Raw genomic sequence first — 24,788 nt, 5'->3', positions numbered from 1 at the left:
CTTTTCGTACGCGTGGTGGAGTTTCTCATGCTCCTCTTATGCCCCGCTGCATTCCCCGATTTCGCCACACTTGCTGATTATGCTTGCACACCGATGTGATCGCTGCTTTGGATCTCTCCAGTGAGAATGTGGAGCCAGCCTATGGTGCTACACGCTCAGACCAGGCTCAGCGGGGCCAAAAAGCAGCACCAAGGAAGAGGCTCACCGTCCGATGGGGAGAGCCTTGTCATACGCCCGCCACACATCACAGCTGAAGCTGTGAACCCTTGTACTTCGTACGGAGGTACGAGGGTGAGGGTACAGTAGCGCCGGCTGAGAAAAGTGATCCACGCAGATCTACCTTGCCTCTAAGCTTCCCTATTCGTGTGAATTGTGTACGGTGCCTGAATGAATTAGCCAATGGGGGGTGGTATCATGCAGGGGAAGTTCAAGCAGGAAGAATGGCGAGATCCGGAGGGCAAATATAAAAGCACTCTCATGCCTCCAAAGAGTGACTTTTCTCTTCAGTTAGTTTTAGGTTGCCTTCTTTTATACCTTTGCTTTACTACACGCTTGACGCGAGACATCATGTTCTTCCTTCCTTTGGTAAGTGATCCCCTCTTGGTATCAGGTGATTCTTTGCTCATGAGAACTACAGATTTTGGCTGCCGGCAGCTTTTCCACACTCATTTCAGGGGCTCCTGTCCTGTCCTTTCTCTCCAATGGTGTCTCACAAAAAGCCTCTCCTTCCTTAAAAGAGCGCGGTGGATACGTAGTCTATGGCGGCACTGGAGATATTTCCAGTGGCTGGCCAGCTTCCCGTTCATGGTTAAGTTTTGATACCCTGTGAGCAATGTCCATCCTTATTTCTCCCAAGACACCTTCTAATACCCCACACTAGATTTACCGCCAACACGGACAACATCCAAAACAGCTGTTCCCAATGGAATGTTGCCAACCCCTCTACCGACGAAATCAGCGACATCAAGAGCGCCATCACATCCGTCGCCGCATCCACCGGCGTCGACTCTCGTTTCATTCTCGCAATTATCATCCAAGAATCCAACGGATGCGTTCGAGCCCCCACCACCAACTACGGTGTGAGCAACCCAGGTCTCATGCAAAGCCACGACGGCACAGGAACTTGCCATGACCCCTCTGTCCAGAACCCATGTCCTCAATCCGAGATTACTCAAATGATCCAAGATGGTGCGGGAGGAACTAGTGCCGGGGATGGCCTGAAGCAATGCATCGCAAGCTCTGGAGCTACCGATGACAGCAAGTACTTCAAAGCCGCCCGCATCTACAACTCCGGCTCCATCGATTCAAGCGGAAACCTCGGCGCGGGTATTGCTACTCACTGCTATTCTTCCGATCTCGCCAACAGACTTACTGGCTGGACCGGAACCTCAAGCGGCTGCTCTGAAGGCACAATCGGCACCATCACCGGCGTATCTGGTGGAGGAGCCAGCAGTGGCTCTTCATCTTCCGCAGCAGTATCAGTAGCAGTCCCAACCTCTTCCACCGCATCATCCGCAGCAAAGTCATCGACCGTCCCCAGCTCTACAGCCTCGGCCACCAAACCCACAACATCTGCCGGGGGTATCTTCCAACAGGAGCCTTCCACCACTTTATCTTCTGTAGCGACTTCCGCCGCTTCTTCCATTCCAGCTTCGACCGCAACCACAACAGCAACCACGACCGCTGCGACCGTTTCCTCGGCAGCTACAGTTACGGCTACAGCTACAGCTACATCTACTACGCCCGCAGCTGCAACCGCAACTTCAAGCACCCCCGTCTCGTCGACAGCCGACAAGTACCCATACGCAACATCCTCCTGCAAGAGCTGGTACACGGTCGTCGCGAACGATTACTGCGAGCTCGTTGAGCAGAAATTCGGCATCACGGCCGCCGAGTTGCAGCAGTGGAATGCGCAGCTTGAGGACGATTGCTCGAATCTCTGGTTGGGATACCAGTACTGTGTTAGCGCTTAAGAGAGAAATGAAAAGGCATTTGGTTTTTTAGGGGGCGTTTTGGGGATATATCCATCGATTGGCATTTGGGTTCACGGGCATGGCATGGCACGACATAACTTTCTTGTACAACAAAACCTTTTCGGAAAACTTTTAGAACTGCATGAACAGTTGACAAATAAATGCAAGATCATTGATTGAAACTTCAAATTTATTATCCCTCCTTCCTCTCCCATTTGAAGATTACCTTCCAAGTCATTAGATCATATTTTGGTTGAACGGTTGAAGGGTACAGAAACGATCATCCGGTTGTTATTGAAGTGAGGTTAGAGTTGAAGGAATAAGATAAGTATCTTGAAGGATTCGATGAGCCGTTTGAGATAACAGGACATGCACGCCATCCATGCACTGAGATTACAAGTACCGTAATTGCTATTTACCTGTCCCGACTCCTACGGAAGTTTGGAGCGTAGGGTATGTAACGTTAACTTTGAGTCTGTGTGCTTAGAAGGATCAAAATCCTTGGGGTTTTAGGTTGGTGGATACGGACATGGATCTCTTGGCATAACTCAATCGCCAATTCGGGGCTTGTGGCGCAGCCCAGGGACAAGCCCCAAATGGAGAAGCCTCCAAAATGAAGACATCATGGCATGATCATGCAACCGGGGCTTTCGTCCGAACACAGCAAGCAAATCGCAGCAATGCGGTACAGTAGGTAAGAAAGTGGTTTGTTATTTATCCTTCCTTCCTAGACTCATTTGAGTCCAAAAGCTGAGAGCCGCGCTTCCTTAACGCCATGCATGTTTCCTCGTAAATGTTCTGCGTTGTGACCCCATCCCATATGCTTGTCGTATAATCTTACAATTCCTTCTCTCCTTTACTAACCTTCTTATTGTACTCATTCAGCTCCTTCTCTCGTCCTACAGTATGCGCATCCCCGACTGCTTCCTTGCCTCCAACGAGCTTGAAGCCCTCGTGGAATATATATTCAACCGCGGTCTCGACCGGCTTGTCGAAAAGGTAAGGCAGCGCCGGTACGGCCGCAAGACCGAGACCTATGGGCCCGAAACGGCGGATCGGGACGTTCTTTATGTCCATCTTCTTGATCGCCACGCCCGAGTACCGGACTATACTGTGAATAGTAAATGCAGGCTATTCTCCCAGTCAGTATCAAGTCCTCGAAAACTCGGGTTTGGAGTAAGAGTAGCATACCAATCCCATACTAGCAATACTCTGAAAAACCGCTCTCTGCGCCATGACGGCTCTATAATCTTCTAACGGCGCCACCTTCCCGGGCACTACCTCCGTACTTACTACGGCCACTGCACCGCTCTTCGCATCGTGCGACCTTTCCTGAGACGCCTCTCTTGGTAGTTCTGGATGTAGTATGCGTTGGTTACTGCAATATGCCTTGTAGCCTTCGTGAGCCACGTCGCCTGCTATGTATGCCCAAGATATGCCGTACGCGGCGCGAACGAGATTCGGGTGTGCGACGGGCCGGAATGACTCTCCGATATCTGAGGTGTAGGCTACGTATCGTTGGGCGGAGAGGAGGGCTGTTCGGATTCGCGTGGCGTAGGCTGCGTATCTCAGGTTACTGTCTGTTGATTGAGGGGCACTGGCAGAAGTAAGTATTTGCTTGTAGTGAAGCCTGCGCAGTTATGATTCTAGAATTGGTACTTACGTTCCCTCGTAGAGTTCATCGTATAAAGTTTCATCTTTGTCAGCTCTGTCGACGATTCTCTGTAGTCCAGGTGGGAGCTTCTCTGGCTTGGGGAGACCGGTTGGTAGCGGGCCTCGGGGTTTGTCGGTTTCGGAATCTTTTCCTGCCATTGTAAGAAACCTTTGACAAGATGTTTTATGAATTTCTAGATTCTCTTGCTCTGATACTACTTAATATGTGTGGGAGGACTTGCTGTGAGGTGTTTTCAAGCAGTGAGTCTCCAATATCGGGATGCGGTAAAACTAAGTCGGCTTAAATCGGATAACTGTACAAGCAAGTACCGACTGCTTACGTAATAATTTTGCCAAGCTTTGAAGCTTGACTTTGAACGACGAGATGAACAACCTCACGAAGCTCAATCCACCCATAAAAAACCACTCCATACCTCTCCCAAACCCCGAACCTTTCACTCCGTCAAGATGACTGTATTCTACAACATCGCTGGTCGCCAAATTGGCTCTCACTACGTACGTTACGTTCCCTACTCCCGCAACACAACACAGAAGCTCCGGAAAATTTGGGCCGGAAGCAATTGGGCAGGCATATGAAGGCATTGGAGGAAAATGCTAATACATTGGGAATCTGCAGCTTGCCATTGCAACTCTCTCGACTGTCTTTGGCGGTGCGTACTATGCGTTGTCCGGCGGATCCTCAGCTGCGAAGAAGTCACAAGGGCCACCTCTTAATGCACAAAGCCCGGATGAGGAGAAGTTCATCAAGTACGTCTATACCTCTGGGGCTCTCCATCTCCGTCCGATTCTGCGGAGTCAATTGGAGGAATGGATTGTAGCTAATGCCTTTTTAGGGATTTCCTAGCATCGGCCGATAAGAAGGACAACAGTGCGGATGCTACCAAGAAGGATGCTGCTCATTAAAAGAGCCGTGAGATGAAGGTTGGGGGCGGCATAGTTTCTAGAGCAGAAAGCCTTGCGAGATGTACATATATTCTGGTGCAATAGAGGCATGAGATGCTGCCATCGAGACCCGACACCAATTTTCCTGTTTTATCCGAGTTCAAGAACCTCCGGTCGCCGCTCTGGTATTCAGACAGTTGCTGGAATATACTTCAAGCGGGATGCACGTGTACTAGAGAGCTGGTGTGGTTTACATGTATGAATGCAATGTCTTGCTGGGAAAAAATACTCCTGTTTATCTTCGCAACTTCCTCAATCTTCTTCCATGAGATACTTCATATGTTGTTTAAAAGATGACAAAAACTCTCATATTTTGCAAAATTTGCAGCTCAACAACTCCCAGCCGTATTGAGCATCTGTCGTCTGCTTCTCTCAGCCGGCCAAGGCAAAGTTGTTCAAATACCTCTCAGTCAGCCGAATTGACATTTTCTAGCTCAATGTCCAGTGATCCGGTTTTCCCAAAGAAGAAATAGCTATTCTCTACGAAGTAATCAGATTACCATACTTCTCATTATACTATTCACTCAGCACATCTTGCTCCGTGGCAGCAAGGCTCCAAAGTCTCTCAGTTGAAGCCCAATCGACGGAATGTATCCTTCACTTAAATGTGACCAAGCCGCTTTTTTTAATATACATGGATATATAAAGAAAGTATACTGTAGAGAAACAAACAATCTTCACTAGTAATATTCAATCGATATTTATGACCTTCCAAGATACTTTATATTCATATACCACATTGCTTTCGCACTCTGCTTGCAGTCCCGCTGCTCTAAAATCAACTTGAAGTCTTTCTAAGTCCGGTACCACTGTACAGACAGCCCCATCTTTGCCGTCTGCCGTCTGCCATCTGCCCACAGAGTCACGGACCTAAAATTCGGTTTGCCTCTTGCTAGCGAGCTAGCGAGCATCAAAGCTCGCATTGTTGTGGCGAATGCTGCATATGTTATACGGTTACCTGCCTTTTTTATTAGCATCCCTAGCTGATTTTTGTTCGGGGTTGATCTGCAGGTTGCTAATTATGCCTATAACGGTGTGTTGTAAGCGTTGTGCTTCTATGAGCAGTATCTCGAGTTTGGACATTGTTGCTTGGAGCTCTTGTTCTTGTTCGATGGCTGGTGGGGATGGTAGTGTAGCTCGGTAACGCAAGAAATCCCCTAGCTGCTCTTTTCGATAGAATAGCAACTGCTTTAAGTAAAGGAAAGCTAAAAGCGAAACAGGCTGGTGACGGATGGAAGGGATGGGCATCTGCTGACGAAGCTGGATATGAAGAATTTAGTGGCGAATACGGCCCTGGACGTAGCCCTTTAATGAGGGACCAATACTTCGCAAAATTCAGCTTTGAAGTAGAATCTAGTTTGTCCATGTTAGTCAGTAACAGGTATTTCGCAGAATAATGCCCAGTCTTTCTTAGCAAATTCACAAAATGCAAATCCATATCACATGTAAGACTCTTTCGCAGATGCATAACATTCTGATACTCAATGTCTACAGGCGATCAGGATGTAGTTTTGACTACAAGTGGCACAATGTTATCCACCAAGGCAGATAAAACCAGACAGTATGAAGCTCTTAACAGCAGAACTTCAAAGAGACCCCGAAATACATCTGCTTGTATAAATGCACAACATACACAGAGAGGTTGACCCTCCTGTTACCAATAAGTCGAAACTTCCTCCACCAAGGAAAATTGCTTTTTTGCTCGTTTCCGGTCCTGAAACTGCGGAAGTCGTTTTCCCGTTGTCTGATACAGCAACCACACTCGTGGCTGGATAGATTGATGATAGCGTGATAGGCAGGAAGAACCAACTAGTTGGTGCGCTTCAAAAAAAAAAAAAACTTCAAGACGAGCTCCCCCTACCAGGCTCATTCTTCACTTCTTCGAATTCATCTGTGTCCAAGTAGACCTTCCTCCTCAAGTTCATACAAAATCTCCCAGCCCAAGTCTTGACAAACCCAGTGTTTGTCTTCGTAGTTGCTTTACGATAAAGGATTGCTCCTACCTTTGTAGTTGTCACGTGGGAAAACCATGGGAACAAACTGGAGGTGACTTCTTGCTACCTCATCTTGACTCCTTTCACCAACCCCATCAAATCATATCTTTTTATTCAAGAACGTGTTGCCAAGATACACCAGCTGGTCTCATAAAACAGAAGGTGACACACCCTGTTTGCTGGCACAATCTCATCAAATTACTCAATACAGAGTCCGGACCAAGAGGTTTGCGTAGCTTTCGTCTAAATATGACTCCGAGAATACTTCTCAACACCTTTACAGGCATCAGTCTGATTCGATGTCAAGGGCTTGGCCCGGCTCCTCCTTTAGATGAGGCTCTTGTGCTTCGAAACTCGAGTCAAGTGCCTCTCGGTACCACGCAAACAACTGTCCCTCGCACATGTATCCCCAACAAACGACGGACTCGCTCGATATTCCCCACCGAGAAAAGTCTTACCATGTCTCAAGTCGCACATGCTCAGTTCTGTGGCGAGATCCTCGTATCAAATTGCTCCGGGATAACGGCTTCAACGGAAGGCTGCAGATGTTCGAGGGAGAGGCAGAAGTTGGATGCAGCCTTACCAATCCTGCTGTTTGTGTCAGCGCGGTTTGTGTTATGAGATATGTATGCACTTTACTTGCTGCTTCTATATGTGTCGGGTCCAGCACATTTGTGTGACTCAAGGCTGATATAAAGTGCTTGTTCTTCTCCTCTAGGACTAACCTGCGATTTCTATCTCGGTACAACCAACGACTGGCAAACTTCTTCACGTGCCTTCTTTGAGAACTTACACGCGGATATTTGAACCATCTCTCTTTCACCTCCTCGGCTACTCACCTCGTGGCATACCAAAAAATTCAAATGTCTTTGGTACTTGCCAGACGCAACGGCATGCTGATGGATCCCCGACGACAGTATCATCAACAGCAACTAGTCAAACGGCGGCCGGGCTCCAATATTCGTATGATCGTCAGCCTACCAACCAGTATTGGCCACTTCCCTCAACGAGACCTCCAGCGACATGTGCCAAAGTTTATGTACGACTTAAGAGAATCCGGAAATCGGGTATCGATGCCACTTGAGCACTTCAGACCAAGTTTCCGAAATATCAACGACGAGCCAGCATATGCCTTTGCGTTGGAATGGGTGTTTGCTCGGGTGGAGGAGTATGCAACCCGCTTCGGAGCGGCCCCTGATGCCAATTCGATGCAGGATCTCTTACAGCAGATTGACACCGCTTATCAGATGGGGGATGGGAATGCGGTGATGTCTGGAGTGGAAGATGCACAGCACATATTTGATGCCATTAGCAACGTTATTAGGCCAGACAAAGGCTTCGATTACAGTAACGAACTGTTCATTGACTTTCTCGAAACGGCGAGAGACTTCATCCCGTACTTCTCGGTCGTTGACCCGGGAATGGGAGAAACGTTTATGCTTCTACTTTCTGTTTACACTGCCAGCGCTCAAAACTTAGGGCCAATTGAGCTGTTGACAAGATCGATTCAAGGAAATCAGCGGCAGCTGCTCCAGGGCCTTGTGCAGGGCATGGCCAATAATGGAGATATCCTGGCGAGGGAAATATGGGCCAACGGGTTTCTTTGAATCGAGATAAGTGTCACGGAGGGCTAGTCCTTGGAGCTGTATGTAATACTGTAACGTTGGTGTTGAGGTTCTGGATTGCATTGATCATAGGTCCCGATCATTATTCATACAGTACCTTCCTTCGTATATCGTCGATTTCTGTGTCCACCTTTCAGGGATCTCCACATTCCTTAGCGTTCCACGGTCCCATTAGTCTATTTTGGTTTAGAGTTCAGGTTATCTCCACACTTTTGAAGTTTTCCTAGAACAGACACGTTTACGGAGGGATGAGGATCACGAGGGGAGCAAGGGGAGGTAGGCGCGATCTCCTTCTAGCTTCTTACTATCACCCCAATTTCAGGGGCTTAGCTTTGCTTGGTAAATACCCACATCCAGTTTGGAAACCCGGGGGGACGAGTCAGTCCCCTCTCCTGTCTTCAATTGTCATTAAGACGCCTGTCTCTCCAACCGCCATAAATGTTGATCCATCCATCCGAAATTGCGACTTTGTACATCATCGTGCATCCGTGCCCAGAGTGCACCTTCTCAAAAATGACAACTCACGCAGACAGTGACTGAAGATGATAGACACAACCGGCAAGCAGCAAACATGGCAGAAAAGACACCAGAGACCCAGGACACTGAACTGATGGAGGTCTTGGAGCTGGACAGCGATGAGGGAACTTCAGTGGCAGTGGAGGAGCAGCATTCAATATGGCAGATGCTCCGCAGATACAGAGGCGCCATAATATGGTCTGCTTTTATTGGACTGGCTGGTATCAATTGGGGAATGGATGTTCTTGTAAGGACTCTCGCTCGAATATAAATACTCAATCTAACTTATCAACAGCTTTCCACCGGCGTCATTTCTGTTCCCTCATTCAAGAAGAAATTCGGATACAGCTTTGAGAGCGAATACATTATCAGTGCTTCTTGGCAGATCGCTTTCAACACCGCTTCGTCCATTGGTGGATTCTTCGGTGCTATTGGAAGCGGATATCTTGCAGACAAGCTGGGAAGGAGGCCGACGTTGGCGATTGCATGTGTAGTCAGTATTGGCGCCGTCTTCATGCAAGTCTTCGCGGGGTCGTCGGGTCTCTTATTGACGGGCAAGGTAAGTCGCGACATCAGGCTTAATCGGCCCTTACTAACCAAAGCAGCTCATCAATGGTCTTTCTCTCGGTTCCTTTCTCACTATAACCTCCTCATATTCTTCAGAAGTATGCCCCGTCGAAGTCCGCGGTCTCACAACATCCGGTGTTCAACTCTTTGTAAGCTTCGGTCAACTCATGGCGAACCTGATTCTCAAAGGCACCGGCACATTATCCTCATCATTCGCTTATAAGATCCCTTTCATGCTACAATTCATATTTCCTACCATTCTCCTCCTGGGCCTGCCATTCTGCCCCGAATCGCCTTGGTACCTCGCCCGCACCCACAACACCCCTCTCGCCCTCTCTACCCTTTCTCGTCTTGGCTACCCTGACCCAGTCACTGCCCTCTTAAAAATTTCAAACACAATTACCGCGGAGGAAATGAAAACATCGAGTACGACTTACCTAGACTGTTTCCGCGGTTCCGATGCGAGGAGAACGGAAATAGCCATGGGTATCTTCTCCGTTCAACAACTCACAGGCGTAGTATTCACCATCGGCTACAGTTCTTACTTTTTCGAACTTGCAGGCCTCTCAGCATCTTCATCCTTTTCCCTCTCGATCGGTGTCTCGGTCCTTGGTCTCATCGGCGTCGTGTGTTCCTGGTTCCTCATCAACCGCACAGGTCGTCGCTCTACCTCCCTCGTTGGAACTGCTATCCTCACCGGTCTACTATTCCTCATTGGCATTTTGGATGTGATACCAGCGAGTAACACAGGACCCGTGTACGGACAAGTAACATGTGTTATCGCGTTTGCATTCATGTATTTACTCACAATCGGCCCTACCGGCTGGACTCTGTTCGCAGAAATCTCATCCTCGCGCCTCCGCTCCCGAACCGTTGGTTTAGGAATCGTGGTACAGAATACCTTTGGCGTACTGATGAATATCGTCGTCCCGCTTCTCATCAATCCCGATGCTGCAGATCTAGGAGGCAAGATCGGCTTTATCTTTGGAGGAACGGCGTTTATGGGTGTTCTGTGGGTATATTTGAGGGTGCCGGAGACGGCGCATAGGAGCTTTGAACAGCTTGATTGGTTGTTTGAGAATGGAGTGCCGGCGAGGAGGTTTAAGGGCTATCATGTACCGTTGCTTGCTGTGACTTGATAGACATGGTTGCTCTTTCATCATATACTTGTTTTGCTTAATAAGATTCCTTGGTTTTGCTGGACACTTCGAACGTTCCTTGTGCATTCTTGAGTTCCTGCCTGCTCAACTATCAAACCCTCAAAAAGGGACTCGGTAGCGACTTTCCAGGACCGACTCCTGAACTAAAACGCTGTCAGGAGCCATTCCATGTAGGAAAGGTAAAATCCAGTGTGCATGATAACTGGTAGGCATACTCAATTATTAATACCTACCCGCTCATTTCCTCCAAAAAAGTTCATTCATCTCCATCATCCATCGCAACCTTCATAATACCATGCTCTTTCCACTCGCTCAAGAAAGACTATAACAAACTATAGAAGCTAAATAGCCTCACCTCCGCCTCCACCACTACTGTTGGTATCACAGGTTGATAATCCGTGATCACTTCTATACTACGTAGTAGACTTGATACTGGTTGATGCTGCTTAGCATTCATAATGGTGTAGACGCGAAGAGGTTATGCCTCTTTGCTGACTAAGCTACGCTAGGTCACATGAATAGAAAGGTCGTGATGCGGTTCGCGATGCGGTTCAAGTATCGCAACTACAAAGGAGAAAAGAAAAGAAAAGAAAAGAAAAACACGACGATGTATATATATATATATATATACACAGCCTATCTGTGGTCTGGAAGTTCAGTGTCATTGGTTAGTCAGCGCATGAAGTCCTGCTATGTTTGGTTGTGGAGTGAGCGAAGAGAAGAGTAGAGTAGAGTAGAGGAATAACGCTGGCTTGTTATGAGAAGGAGAATTCATGGAGTTTTATAGAGTAGAGGAAGAAGGTTGGTTTTCTGTTCTGTGGTGATGTCGAATAGATGATAGATATATTTGTACGTAATGTTGTTTGAAGAGGCTAGGTGGGCGTATGTAGAATTGGGCCTCGTACGTTACGGAGTAGACATTGGAAGCACAAGGCGCTTGCCCTGAGCTCTTTCAACACCGACTGCCAATGAAAGCTGAAACCCATAACCATATAAACTAGATCACTAGGTAGATAGATGTATGGATTCCAAATTACACCCTTGTGCATAAATTTATGAGATGTAGCGACGCGAACTTGTTATTGCCACGCCATATAGTCTTAAGAATCACTTTTCAGCAAAGCAAACCCTTTCCAGTAACATTCATCCTAACATTGTCTCGTCAAATTTTTACAACATAAGCAAATCCCCATTCGCCCCCCCACCTGTCGTAGGGTGATACGCCTGCTCCGGTGCATTTTGATTAACCACATACTGCATCTCGCCCATCCCCACAGTTGGGCTCCCTCCAAATCCATCCTCTTGTCCATTAATATGCATCTGCGCCATCTGCTGATTCCCTACACCCGCGAAGAATTCATCCGCTGCATCGACCGCCGCGGCAAGGTCGCCGTTTTGCGTGGGTCTGATAGCGGGTTGATTGTCCATACCAAAGGTCGAAAGTGATTTTTGCCCATCGAGGCCTTTGGCTGTTGGAAGGGTATGCTTTTGTAGAGCGGGACTATCGGCTAATTTTCGAGGCCGTGCAGAGCGGAAGACTTGCTGGACTGGCTTGAGGTAGACAGTTGCAAGTGTGCCGACGTTGAGACACATTTCTTCCAGCGTTGCTGGGTCTAGCTTTTCGGTTTCGGCGGTGATTGCTGGCTTCTCGCCCATTACTACTGCCTTGGCGGTTTCCATGTCTGATGATAGTAGACGCCAGTACATGTAGCCTCTATCTCTTAAATCCGGGTTATCCGTGTCCTCGGTTGCCCATTTGAGGACTTTCGGGACGAGTTCTTGCCCCTTTGTTGGCCGTTGAATGAACAGCTTGACTGTTGCGGTAAGAAGCGCTAATTGCACCTCGACTGGCTCGTCTGCGAAAGTGTAAAGGAAATCGTCCAGCAGCACATCCGAGTTTTCAATTCGAGCTGCATATTGGCCAATGACCCAGATCATAGCCGACTTCGCCTCAGGTTCATCTAGTGAGTCCAGGTTCTCGCAAAGGGTGGAGATAATGGATTCGTATTGGTTGGGGTATTTTCGGAAGATGTTCCGGATCACCACTGTCGCTTCTTGAACGATGTAGGTGACCTTTGTAGCCACGAGCTCTAGTAACGTGTTTATACATCGCCTTGCTGCTGGCTCGATCTTGATGGCCAGCTTGCCAATTGCTCGGACAGATTTGCGTACGAAATGAACGTCGATCTCTGTTGCATATTCTCGTAACTCGGTCAAAACTTCCTCGATATTTTTCTCCGTAGCCAGCATAAATATTAACTCCAATTTCGTGACTTTTACGTAAATTGGATCGTTGTATTTGCAGAAAAATACCCGTATATCGTTTCGAAGCACCTCTGGCCGCCTCTGCAAGATTAACAAAGCGTTTCTTAGAGCCAAATACTGCACTTCGGGCCCTTTTGCCAGTAATGTCACTAAAGGCGGTGACAATTTCCGACATAAAAGCGATATTTGCCTCTGATCTGCAATGTAATTCATCAGATAGAGTATTACTCTTATGCAAGTAAGAACCACTGCTGAGTTTGTGTGTGAGAGTCGTGGAGATATTCTCTCAGCTAAGAGTAAGGCTTCGGATGTCTCCTGGGGGATGTATGACATTAGAGCCTCGAGGATGTATGTTTGACCCCATCTGTAGATACATTAGTTACAATTTCAGACAAGAAATCAAGGCTGTGCATACTCTGAGCAGTCTGGTAAGATTTGCACCATTTTTGAAGCATTGCCATAATCAATGGTGAGCTTGATTGCATCACTCCTTTCCCAGATGTCCATCAGACTTGCAAGAGCGCTTGCAACCACGGTGGGATTGTCGTCCCTGAGCATCGAATTCAGCCTATCAATTAGATCAGAACTCTCAACTAGATTTCTGTCATGATCATATAGTTTTGCAACGCAGAACGCGGCCGTTTTTCGAACATATGGATCTGCGTCTCGGAGAAGGTTCTTGGTAAGAGAAAGGGTAGCATGGACAAATTCTTTAACGTATATGTATGACATTGTTCGCAGTGCCAATGCTCTCACGAGAGGATTCGAGTCGTGCATATCCTGTATAGAGTTAGAATTGACGTGACACAGTGGCATTTATTGAAACATACCTCTTCTAATGTTGGAAGTGCTTTCAAAGCAACCTCGGGCTTCATTCGAGCGTAGTTGACTAGAAATAAGAAGCACCTATATACTGTCAGCACCTCCCTCCCACTTCGCATTCCCAGAAAATCTTACATTTTCTTGATCTCTAGACTCGGTATTTGCATGCAACCCACGATATCCGGAAACAGGGCCACCATATCATTGTTGCTCATGGTCATATTGGCGACAATCTTCTTGAGGGCAATCTTCTTCGCCGCATGGTTCTTGTCCTTCTTCCCTCCACTATTCAACTCCAACCGTAATTCCGCGACTTTGCCCTGTGGAGTGCGAAGATATGGTGAGCGAAAGCTTCCATAGCCCGAAGGTGGAATGTAGTGGGGAATAAACATCATGGACATATCCTAGCAGTAACCTCTTTCGTGCGCCCTCCACGGGCAGAATCACTCAAAGCGCAACCCAGTCCAAAGCTGCATTCAAGCCGCACAGTAACAATACATGCAGATGACAACACCTTGTGTTGTGTCGCAAGGAGCTGAAGAAACAGGAGGAGAAGGAAGGCACGTACTCTCGCAAAGAGCTTCGCATCTCCCGCGCCTGAACTCATGATGGGGATGGGCGGGCGAGCCTCAATGCGTCTTTATGCGTCTGCGTACACTATCTGACTTGCAGTATAATAGGAAGTGGTGTGTCTGCGGTCGGTAGGTACCCCTCCACCCAATCTTTGACCAACGAAAGCGATTCTTGTCAAGCCAGGAAACGTGGGATCTTTTTCCTGCGCGCCGCCGTCACCGCCGGTAATCTGTTCCTTGTCGCAGAGAGTATTCCATGAATCCGCGGATCGATATTTTGGCGTTGAAGGTATCCCGAGTCGCACTTGTTGTTTAGTACCTGTAGTTCAGAGCTTGGTGAGATTCAATAGGGGGGAGGAGGCGCTACAAAGGGCAAGTCCGGGGTTGGCTGACAACTGAGATCTCGCCAAGAAGACGCGCTACAGTACGACCTCGCGCTTCTATCTGCGAATACGTATCCTAGAAACCGACAATAAGACACCACATCTATTTATTGCCATACAAATAAATTGGCGATGGCTTCTGTACCCCCACCACCGCAATGGGTCATTGACTTGAATTCCCCTCCAGCAGGGAAGCCAAAATCCGCAGGAATCCCCGATCCGCCGGGATACACCTCAACAGCTACAGGAGGAAAGGTAGATACCCCAAGTCCTGCGCAGTTCATTATACTAACACAGTTCTCCAGAAACACCAATCCTCCTCCAAGACCGCCGTTCGCGCACCTCCCACAACCGAAGAAATGGACGTGCTCAAGCTCAAGAAGGCCTGGGAAGTAGCCCTCGCACCCGTCAAGCAGCTCCCCATGACCGCAATCATGATGTACATGTCAGGCAACTCTCTTCAAATTTTCAGCATCATGATGGTTGGCATGGCATTCAAGAATCCTATTATGGGACTTATGGCTACAAATCAGGCTTTTGAGAAGTTTGAGACACCGGGGACGAAGGGGAATCTTTTGATGGTCAAGGCGGTTTATGTGGCGATGCAGATATTGGCGTTGGCGTTGGGGGTGTGGAAGGTTAATGGGATGGGGCTTTTACCGTGAGTGTTGCTATGATAGGCAGGGGAGATATAGATGGCATGCTAATTTCAAATAGGACTACGAGGTCGGATTGGTTGGCTTGGGAGACGGCGAGAGATCCTTTGGAGGTGGCGATACCCGCGTTTTGACGCATCGTATAATCGGAGTTCGATCGGCGTTGACGGATAAGAAGGATGGGGATCTATGGAACTGGCCTCGAATATTCTTCCAGAGCAAGGCTACGAAGAAAGATGCCTTCACGGTACACATGTAGAAGTATGTCAAGAGTAAGAGGGGTTGTAGAAGCAGAGAGTCACACTGGAGCAGTTTCTCCAAATATGGAAGGATTTTTTGCTCAGCAGGAGCAATTCTCAAGTCTTAGATTATTGCGGTGCGGAACGTGTCCAAAACAGGCATGACATCAATGAAATAATACATTGCTCCAATCCTTCCTCGTCATCCTCTTCCTTCTTGCTCCAGTACTCTCTCTTGTCTCCTCAAACTAATAATCATATTCCTTTGGCAAATCGCATAACGGGTTTACAGCTCTGGCTCGACTTCAATCTCTTGCTCAGTTAAGCACTATGGCTACTAAAGCCTATTTCTCTTATACCAATCTCTATCTTTGCTCTCATAACCAAGAATTCAAAGTTTAGAAGGTTCAAGCAATCATATCCGATTTTACTGTCATTCTCATTCTCATTCTCATTGGAGGTATTCTATCACTCCTTAAATTGGTGAAAGTTGCCACATGGCGAACTACAGAGCAAAAATACCTACTGCTTTCACTACCTACATCCCCAGCTACACAAGACATTCTACCGAAATCGACTACAAAGAGTATTAGACATACGAGAAGGTTTTGAGTACTCAAGCGGTTACGTTTATCGTCGATTGGGTAATGAGAAGAGGGGCTCTGTTTAGGTATGATTGCTTGCTCCTGAAGGCCCAAAATCTGTGAATAGTGCTGTCTTTGCCGACAACATCCAGCATCGACTACTTGACATCTCCCACGATCTATAAATCTGCTTAGGGAAATGGTCACATATGAGGTATTGGATTCGCTTGATGAAGAAAGCACGTTCAAACCATTCTGGGTCCTAAGACTAGGTACCTTACAACTGCGAAGCCCTTGATCAATTTCCTGTTGGCTCAATTTTCTTTTCCACCAATACCCCTTAAACTCCCATGCATACGGCTACTCTAAAATCTTCACGGTCAACGGACTGATTGTTTTCAAAACAGATTTCTACTGTCAAGGCGTCTTGAAAGCCAAGTCTGCTTGAAAGCCAACTATTTTCGAGCAAATAATATTTTTCCCTTATATGTTTTGTGCCGTTTAACCAGAAGCTCGTTCAGTGATTAGTGCAGCAAAGATGACTTTCAGCTGCCCTGGATACTGTCCCCCTTTTGCAAACCAGACTTGCTAAGCCACGTCCAGGAACCTCAAGACTAATTCATGTATACCTAGGTATGTTACGTGCGTCCACGAATGTTTGTCCGATAAAGGAATGGACCCAAAAATGCAGTGTCGGGTGGAGTATCCTGCAAAATCTATCGCAAGGAGTGAGAACAGACGAGGACATGCGACGAATTGTCCAACTCACTCAAAACCTCTACAATATATGGTCGCTGCGCAGGTTGGTTCACTTTTAGAGGAATGAATTATATAAGAACTCGCTGCTAAGTGATCATATAGTACAGAACAACCAAGCGGGGGAGTGCTCTTCTGCATAATACCGATCTATAGAGATTCGTGAACTGCTCTCCGACCTAAAGGTATAGACAGGAAGATCGAGGAAGCTCTAATCTATTCTGCCTACCAGAGAAAGCCGCTCGGGAAGTGAATTGCCGCCAAGTGAAAAGTCTGTCAAACCTTTAAATGGTGTCATTCACAACGATCGTTCACTGTAGCTTGCGATGAAAGACTTTCAAGATCTTCTTTGGCACCACACTGAAAATAATATAAGAGTCAAGGATTGCATTGTGTGTTGGAAGATGAGCGGCAATGGATCTCCAGCCGATGGTCTTGGTGTTGGATTTGTAACGTGATACGCCCCTATGAAATATCAAGCCCAGGTAGTAGGGTAGGGTAGATGAGTTGTGCACGAGGAGATTCCCGATGATTGTGATTCATTGAATGAATGAGAAATAATGAATGACAGCATGTTACTGCTTGACAGCAAAATAATACTGGGCTGGTGATTGAGAGAGAAGCTGTGCAGGTGGCTGCTGGCTTTGCTTGCGTCGCGAGTCAGAACCGGGCTGGTGATTGTGAGGAGACACGACACGATAGGGGTTCAGGGAAAGGTCTCTGAGACTGGGGAATTGGGACTGTGATGAAAGGTTTGGAACTTTTCCTTCTTGAACGTACAGTACGGTAAAGCATCCCCACCATTGCGTATCGAGACCATGGTCCTTTGAGTTGAGAGAGCACTCGCTCGTTTTATATAGATAGAAAACCGGAGAATCTATCTACTTGGGAGCGGTGCGCTGAGAAAGTACGCATGTAGAGAAACGTACACATAACAAATTGCGTAACCTAGAATGACATCCATACCTATCATTAAAACAAAGCAAAGTAGAAAACGGCACTTGCCTTACTTTATTACCCAGCCACTATCATTATCATTCTCAAATCCAAATTCAAACAAGGAACTGAATTGGACTTGGAGAGGAGACGTTTCTATATTTATTTCATATCTTCATCTACTTCAGCCCCAACACCCTTCCATTCCCTTCCGGATTATCAACCAAGCACATTTCCGCTCGCTGTGTCTTGCCCGTCCACTTCGCTTTTATACACGTTTCTATGGTACAATTGTCGTTGCGTTGCTTGCATTTATTCCTTGATCTTAGCAAGAAGCCTACACGCCACGCCACCGCATTAGCACACGAACCCAACAAAAATATATCTAGGAAGACGGAAAAAACATACTCGTAATCCCTAAACAGCGAATACTCCTCATCGCCCACCTTGACCGGCGACCCGCCATACGACGGAATCAGCACGCGGTCCCCCGCCTTCACCTCCGGCGTAATGCGCTTCCCATCTTTATCCAGCCCCCCGGGACCTACAGCCAGCACTTTCGCCTCGTTCAGTTCCTTGACGCTGGATTCCGGGAGGAAGATGCCGGATGCGGTTTTGGTCTCTGCTTTGATGCGTTGCACCAGCACGCGGTCCAGGAGCGGCGCGAGGGATTTGATGGATTTAAGGGCGGTGGCCTGTATCGTGAGAAGAAAAGACGGTTAGTAAATGTATGACTTGTATTCTGGCCGGGTGTTGGGGATGGATGAGTGAGGGAGTGGAGTTGGGTTATAAAGCAGCTCTGGCTCTGAATCTAGCTCTATATGTGAAGAGAAGAGAAGGAGAAGATGTACGTACCATTTTGAGAGATGTAGATATCTGTTTGGAGATCGACTGAACTGGAGTGTAGAAAGATTCGGAAATGCAATTGAGAGATTATGCAGCGTAAGATGTTGGAGAGAGTGTTTGTTGGTCCCGAGAGCTTCGAAGAGATTCTGGAGAATAAATTACTAGCGTCGGCACAATTAAAATCCGTTCCGTCCCCTGAATCTACATTAGCTTAGTCATGCCACCAAACCCCGGCACATCAAGAACATCAACAGCCTCATTTCCCATTCCTGCGCAGTTCATGCTCACCTTACCTCAAAGACCAACTCAACAGCAACCCACTTGCACTTTATAATTGATATTCTTAAATGTATAATTGATAATGCATTATGTAAATCTCGTTCAGTATAAACTCATACCCAGTCTCGTTATCCTATGCAGAGCGAACTCCCACCACTTCCCCTCTCATTATACAATCTATGTAGTTTCTTCCTCCTCTATCTACAAATAAGTACAGAATGACGCTGCTGTGCAAAAACAAAAAGATATATAACTGACGCAATCCACACTCCAATCACTCCCGCCCATCCCAAATCTACAAATCCATAACTCCACCAACACCACGATTATTCAGCTCCAGATTTCGCCTCCCGGTATTGTCGAAAGTTCACTGTCCCGAATTCTATCTCGTAGCACCAACATCACCACAACTAACAACCCCGGCGTTGCTATGCCTGTTTCTATTTAGTCGGCGCTGTAGGAGCAGAAGGCGGTTCAAGTGTATGCGTATGGCCTTCCGCTTTGAAAACCGTACCTCCTTCTTCTTGCCTACAGATGACTGTGCCCGAGACCCATGGGTCGGCGAGGACTTCTTCAAGAGGGGTGCGCTTTCTGGGATCGATTTCCAGCATGCGAGATATTATGTGTCTGCTTTCTCTCGGCAACAAGCGCAAGAGCCGCCACGGGCCTTTGATGACTTCTGGCTTCTTCTCTACTATTGCGGGTGCGGCGCCGTTGCCGTTGCCGTTTGCTTTGGTAGATGGAGTGGAGGCGGGGTTAGTGTCTTTTGCGGAAGTTTCGAGATCCTTAGTTGGTTTAGAAGGTGCTGGGGTATCGGATAGTCTGCGCATATCTGTTCCGGGGGTTGGAACAGAGGCGAAGAGTTTGTAGGAATTGTCTGTCAGGCGAGGCATTTTCCAGGGAAAGCGGCGAAGAGACATGCAACAGAAGATGATGGCAAGGGACCAGATATCTGCAGGCTGGGGATCATATTTTCTCTCGTCGTACACTTCAGGTGCGAGATATGGATCTGACCCAACAATACCTAATCACATGTTATTACTATGCTCATGAAAGAAGCTAGAGAGGAGGCTTACCAGAAGATAGCGTGATATTGCTTTCAAATGGATACTTGAAAACGCTCGCACTTCCAAAATCGATAATCTTCATAATCCCGTGCTCGTTCACTACCACGTTATCGAGCTTTAGATCTCGATGCGCCAGACCCATACTGTGCAAGTACGAGACACCACTCAAGATCTGCAAGAATGAGCAGCTGACCTCAGCCTTTGACATCTTCCCAGTCATGACTATGGCGAAAAGATCGAATGGTGCGTATTCCATGACTTCATACCATTTTCCCTTTTCATGTATGATATCCAGAGTTTCAATAATGTTGCCATGATGTAATGTCGAACCCACGCAAAACTCCGCGGTAACTTTCTTGGCATATTCTTTTTCGGATTCATACGAATGTTTGGCTCTGAACTCCTTCACAGCAAAAGTGGTTCCATCACTACTCCTCTTCATCAATCGAACCGAACCTCCCGCTCCCGCTCCCAAAACCTTTCCGAACTTTCCGTACTTCGAGGTCAATCCATGATTGTCGTCAAACGGTAACTGCTGAGGTATTCTATGATGAGGTGGGGTCTTAGTCCCTGATCTGGTTGATGTACTTGGTGAAGCGTTCCGTTTTGATTTACTGTGACTCCCAATTTTTAGGAATCGCTTGAGCTCTGACATCGACCCTTGCTTTCCTGCTATTGTCGCTGAGCTTTCGTCGTGTACATGGGAAAGATGATCCTTCACTCCCCCAAGAAGTTGAGAGTGTCTCTTGTCTCCACCCTTCATATCAACTTGGCTTCGTGAAGATCGAGGAAGGGACACCGAAGAAGAGCTTGCCTTTGCTCGGTGCTTCGAATTCAAGGCAGTAAATTTGAACCTGGAATCGATTGCATCCAGATTTCTCGACTGAGGTTGTCGTTTTGACGAAGCATAGGGATCATTTGGATCTCCCGCGGGTGTAAAGGGTCTACTATAAGTATGTGTGGAAGCTCGGCTTGGACTCGATTCTCGCGAAATTGGAGCAGATGCGGTGGTGCTGGGTCCAATGGAGAAAGTGCTGTGGTGTTTTGGGGCAGGAGCGGCATCCGCTGTGGTTGGTTGACTACCAGTACCAGATGACCCAGGTCTCGAATCATCAACGTTCGATGTAGAGGGGGAGGTTCCGGAGGTTCCGGGAGGTGATAGTTGCGGGGTTACAACAGTGGGATCTTCGTTGGATTTCACTTTTTGAAGAGGCGCGCCCTCCTTTACAGTTGCTTCTACAGCATCTCGCGATCTAGTTGCCGCCGGGGTGATAGGTGGTGAGTGCATCGAAGTTGGCCGACTTTCGTGGGGTGAGGGGCGTACTGATGAGGTATATGTGCTTTGTCGACTTGCCTCGCGAGAACTGTCATCGTTTGACACAACCTGCAACGCCAAAGAGTTAGTCGATGGTCGAAAAGGCAAAACAGAGGCCAAGAACGAAGATAGAGCTATCGCATAACGCAAGAAAGTGTGAATTTCTTCACGGCGGGGTGACATTAGCATATTTGCATTGCAGTCCACCGCAATTCCCAATGCGTATAATTAGTAGATAGTCCTCCAGGGACTATCCGGTACGATTGTATTATATGTCAAGAAAGTGTTGCTGGATAACGAGTTCCAGCACAATCCAAGCCACATAGATCCTTTATTCGTTTCCATTCTTATATTTGTAAACCCCGAAATGAAAATAGCAGCAAACGTACCCTTGAGACTGGAAGAGACACAGGTTCAAAATCGTAGTGGCCCATGCGGTGTTTTTGCAGATGTGTGGATTGTAGTGTTTTCGATAGCTCCTTGAACTGCTCTTGGTCGTTGCCGGATATAAATTGAGCACGTTGGTTGGAGTCGAGAGTTTCGACGTTTTGGGGTTCAATTTCCTGGTCTACGGACGCGAACCGGACAGTAGGGGAACCTTCGACCTTCTTGGTATCCAAGCCGGGTTGAGAATTAAGATCGGACCCTAGGAGCAGAATGTTTGTCAGTAAAAAGCTTATGCGGAAAAGACGTAATGGCGATGAGGAAGGGCGGAATAGTAAGCGTATATACTTACCAATCGGACCTCCTGGGACATTGTTTTCTTGTGTAGGCATATTTGGCGGTGGGGGTCAGAGATGACCCGGGATAAGACACTAAGAGACGAGAAGATGCTCGTGAGTGAGATGGCACTTGTAGATGGAGGATTGGAGATGCTCTGGAGAAGAAATCGTGGTTGGAAGGTGGGGCTAAACGTTGAAGGCTTCTTGGGGGCGGGTAACTAGAGATGGTGGGTTGCCCGATCAAGCAAGCCGCGTATCAACTCAGGACAGTAGAGTCAACGTTGAATACTAAGATACCGGATGGAGGTTCTGTATGAGTCGTAGATGGCTGTTATGGATGGAAGGATGATTTTTTGTGATTCGATCGGATGCAATGCAGTGCAGTGCAGTGCAAACGACTCAAGTGCGCCCGTGTCAGCAGCGCCGCAAAAGAAGAACCAATTCTTAGGTGGAAGATTCTCTGATGTATCAATGACGGATTCGGTCGGAGAGACGGATGACGGAGGAAGCAGAGTGCCGTAGATCCAAGCGAGAGAGTACAGTAACAACTCAAGAGTCATCGACAATTGCTTGATACAACAGCACTATGAAGAATGAAAAGAAATAAAAGCCTCATATTATTATATCAATTTAACGAATAAAAGAACCGATTCTAGATGCGATGAAAAAGATATCTGCAGGGATTTTACAGAGACTTTTCTCTCATCTTCTTTACAAAGAGCCCTAAAACGGACCGGTTACACATGCACGAGCAGGTAGAGTACAGTAACACGGTAATAATAAGGCCGATTTGATACAAAAGACTTATCGTACCCTGAAAGCTTAACAGTATTCGTACAGCATGACGGTTTGGCTTACGGAGTTGTTCATCATTCGTCGTCCGTCCGTCCGTTCTCATAGTACTTCCTTCGTAACATCACATTCATACAGTCATACAGTGCAATTGATACTCCTAAAACCTACCCTACCCTACCCTACCCTACCGGTACCTAGGTACATACGAGTATCACGCCCCACCCCCTCCAGATTTACTATCTGCATCCAGTCCAGTCCAGCCAAGTCCAGTCTATTTTCAATTCCTCGGGACCCAATTCAACAAGGAATCCCGCCCGCAGCGGACCAGTGATAAATCCGAGTACGTATACTACTTACTATACGTAGGTGCGCGTGTAGATCTCGTTTGCCAGTTACTTGTTCTTGTTCCTCTCTTCCCTTCCAGACTTCTAGAACTGCCTGCTTCTACTCTACTGCACTGTCCTGTACTGCTGCATGTGCTTCGGGAAATCGGAACCCGGCAAGTCACGTCAGGTGTGTCTCGCTGTCAATCAATCAAGGGCCAAGGGGTGCAAGTGTGCCGAGGCGAGCGCTGTTCGCCAGCCTAGCCAGCGCAACCAGCGGATCCGATCCCGGCCATAGATCAAAGAATCGGTCTGGAAGCTTGGAAGAATGTTACATGTGCGTGCCGAAGGATACCCGGAGTCTTGCTACAACCACCGTATTATATATATCTTTTCTTGGCGGTTTGATTGATTAATCTCCAAATAAGTGTTAATGATAGTCTCAAACTTCATAACAGCATCCTGTGTGAAGCTAACTGTGGTGGTTTTATTCAAATGTACATAGGGGTTAAAAGCTCCTATTGTACAATGACTGTCTCCATTCCTCTGATATACTGTACAATCCAATCCCAAACGCCATCGCCATGTTGATATAGACAATTCGAAATAATAATACCACAAGCGCTTCATCGAAGACTCGACCAGTTCCACCACCACACACTCAATGGGGACATCTCATCTAGCAGCTTTGGAGCTGACTTATGGCTTCAGCCGCCTTCTCAGAGCCCAGGCTAATAAAGCAGCATCTCTAACTCCCTGCACTCATCTGTGCCGTCTATGCCCCAGCCTTGCGCCCCTCGTTCGTCATCTCAAGCTCTAGCTGCCGTTCCCTCTCTCCTCCCCAATCTCACTCCCGCCCCCACACCCTACGGTTTAACAACAACCCCCACACTCTTCGCCTGCCCAATAACACTCCTACAAATGCCCTCCAAACTCAACCCACTCAGCCTCAACTCCGTCTGCTTAATCTTCGCGATCTCATAAACATGCTTCAAGCTAATCTCCCCCACAGTCTCATTCGCATTCCTGCCCTTCAGCCGCCCCTTAACCGGCTCCACCTGCGCGGCACTCAGTAACAGGTACGACGTCGCAGGCGTGCGGACCTCGAAGTGGAAACTGCGGTCTGGACGGACGGTAACGCGGACGGGCGTCGGTGTCCCGGCAATGATGTGCGCGGTGCGGGCGTTGAATTCCTGGGGGGAGAGCGTTAGTTGGTCAAGGTCATATCAATTGGTCTTGGAATTGGGCTTGGGCTTGTGCTTGGGCTAGGCAGATTGGGAGGCTTAGGCAGGGAGGGGATACTTACTTTGCAGAAATCCATACTCTTCACACCCTTACTACCAAGCGCTGGACCGACCGGCGGACTGGGACTTGCCTGCCCGGCGCCGACGATCAGCTTTACGATCTGGTCTGCTGTGGCGCGTGCTTTCGACATTGTTGGGAGAGGTTGTGGTTCGTTTCGTTTGGGCTGGTGGTTGAATGAGCTGTTTGCGGATTTCGAAAACGCGGATGCGGAGGGAAATTTTAGAGCGCGGTTGCGGTACGGCTGTCGCAAGCTAGTGCAAGCCAAGTGATGGAGCACCAGTGGAGCAGCCTTGCTGATTAGTAATCAAGACGTCACGTGATTGGGAGCGGGAGAATAATTTACGAAATTGTGGGAGGCTTCTCTTGATTCAAATTAGTTTGGCAATGAATGCAATCTAGAAATCTAGTGCTTTGAGCCAGATTTCTATGGTGTTTTGAGGACGGGGGGTTGCGGTATAATGGGAAGGGCGGT

At 47.7% G+C, this 24,788-nt stretch overlaps 9 protein-coding genes across 9 annotated transcripts; 4 read left to right on the top strand and 5 right to left on the bottom strand.

Moving 5' to 3' along the window:
- Positions 1 to 567: 567 nt before the first annotated feature.
- LHYA1_G000713 (uncharacterized protein) lies at positions 568 to 1,973 on the top strand (the record flags this gene model as incomplete). The annotated part of the gene is made up of 3 exons (XM_031145704.1): positions 568 to 585; positions 638 to 825; positions 881 to 1,973. The coding sequence occupies 3 exons, from the start codon at positions 568 to 570 to the stop codon at positions 1,971 to 1,973; spliced, it is 1,299 nt and encodes a 432-aa protein (XP_031009012.1).
- Positions 1,974 to 2,810: 837 nt separating this feature from the next.
- LHYA1_G000712 (uncharacterized protein) lies at positions 2,811 to 3,785 on the bottom strand (the record flags this gene model as incomplete). The annotated part of the gene is made up of 3 exons (XM_031145703.1): positions 2,811 to 3,079; positions 3,176 to 3,603; positions 3,637 to 3,785. The coding sequence occupies 3 exons, from the start codon at positions 3,783 to 3,785 to the stop codon at positions 2,811 to 2,813; spliced, it is 846 nt and encodes a 281-aa protein (XP_031009047.1).
- Positions 3,786 to 4,094: 309 nt separating this feature from the next.
- Positions 4,095 to 4,550, top strand: atp19 (ATP synthase subunit K, mitochondrial; the record flags this gene model as incomplete). Its single annotated transcript, XM_031145702.1, has 3 exons — positions 4,095 to 4,142; positions 4,264 to 4,394; positions 4,481 to 4,550. The coding sequence occupies 3 exons, from the start codon at positions 4,095 to 4,097 to the stop codon at positions 4,548 to 4,550; spliced, it is 249 nt and encodes an 82-aa protein (XP_031009011.1).
- A 4,229-nt stretch (positions 4,551 to 8,779) lies between these two features.
- MAL11_1 (General alpha-glucoside permease) lies at positions 8,780 to 10,430 on the top strand (the record flags this gene model as incomplete). Its single annotated transcript, XM_031145701.1, has 3 exons — positions 8,780 to 8,971; positions 9,020 to 9,283; positions 9,330 to 10,430. 3 exons carry the CDS (start codon positions 8,780 to 8,782, stop codon positions 10,428 to 10,430), a joined length of 1,557 nt encoding a protein of 518 aa, XP_031009010.1.
- A 1,191-nt stretch (positions 10,431 to 11,621) lies between these two features.
- On the bottom strand, positions 11,622 to 14,145 carry ap1b1 (AP-1 complex subunit beta; the record flags this gene model as incomplete). The annotated part of the gene is made up of 5 exons (XM_031145700.1): positions 11,622 to 13,080; positions 13,132 to 13,496; positions 13,547 to 13,622; positions 13,674 to 13,942; positions 14,107 to 14,145. 5 exons carry the CDS (start codon positions 14,143 to 14,145, stop codon positions 11,622 to 11,624), a joined length of 2,208 nt encoding a protein of 735 aa, XP_031009000.1.
- A 480-nt stretch (positions 14,146 to 14,625) lies between these two features.
- Positions 14,626 to 15,283, top strand: LHYA1_G000708 (ER membrane protein complex subunit; the record flags this gene model as incomplete). The annotated part of the gene is made up of 3 exons (XM_031145699.1): positions 14,626 to 14,748; positions 14,799 to 15,154; positions 15,211 to 15,283. The coding sequence occupies 3 exons, from the start codon at positions 14,626 to 14,628 to the stop codon at positions 15,281 to 15,283; spliced, it is 552 nt and encodes a 183-aa protein (XP_031009001.1).
- Positions 15,284 to 17,976: 2,693 nt separating this feature from the next.
- hsp10 (10 kDa heat shock protein, mitochondrial) lies at positions 17,977 to 18,522 on the bottom strand (the record flags this gene model as incomplete). The annotated part of the gene is made up of 3 exons (XM_031145698.1): positions 17,977 to 18,001; positions 18,073 to 18,359; positions 18,520 to 18,522. 3 exons carry the CDS (start codon positions 18,520 to 18,522, stop codon positions 17,977 to 17,979), a joined length of 315 nt encoding a protein of 104 aa, XP_031009002.1.
- Positions 18,523 to 19,229: 707 nt separating this feature from the next.
- On the bottom strand, positions 19,230 to 21,947 carry oca2 (Serine/threonine-protein kinase; the record flags this gene model as incomplete). The annotated part of the gene is made up of 4 exons (XM_031145697.1): positions 19,230 to 19,813; positions 19,866 to 21,240; positions 21,561 to 21,817; positions 21,908 to 21,947. 4 exons carry the CDS (start codon positions 21,945 to 21,947, stop codon positions 19,230 to 19,232), a joined length of 2,256 nt encoding a protein of 751 aa, XP_031009003.1.
- Positions 21,948 to 23,877: 1,930 nt separating this feature from the next.
- Positions 23,878 to 24,446, bottom strand: MRPL19 (54S ribosomal protein, mitochondrial; the record flags this gene model as incomplete). Its single annotated transcript, XM_031145696.1, has 2 exons — positions 23,878 to 24,204; positions 24,318 to 24,446. The coding sequence occupies 2 exons, from the start codon at positions 24,444 to 24,446 to the stop codon at positions 23,878 to 23,880; spliced, it is 456 nt and encodes a 151-aa protein (XP_031009004.1).
- Between the last annotated feature and the right edge of the window lie 342 nt (positions 24,447 to 24,788).

This window comes from Lachnellula hyalina (assembly GCF_007821495.1).
Source record: "Lachnellula hyalina strain CBS 185.66 chromosome Unknown contig00009, whole genome shotgun sequence".
Lineage (NCBI taxonomy): Eukaryota > Fungi > Ascomycota > Leotiomycetes > Helotiales > Lachnaceae > Lachnellula > Lachnellula hyalina.
Note: the sequence above shows the minus strand (reverse complement) of the source record. Positions and strands in the feature narration are given on the sequence as shown.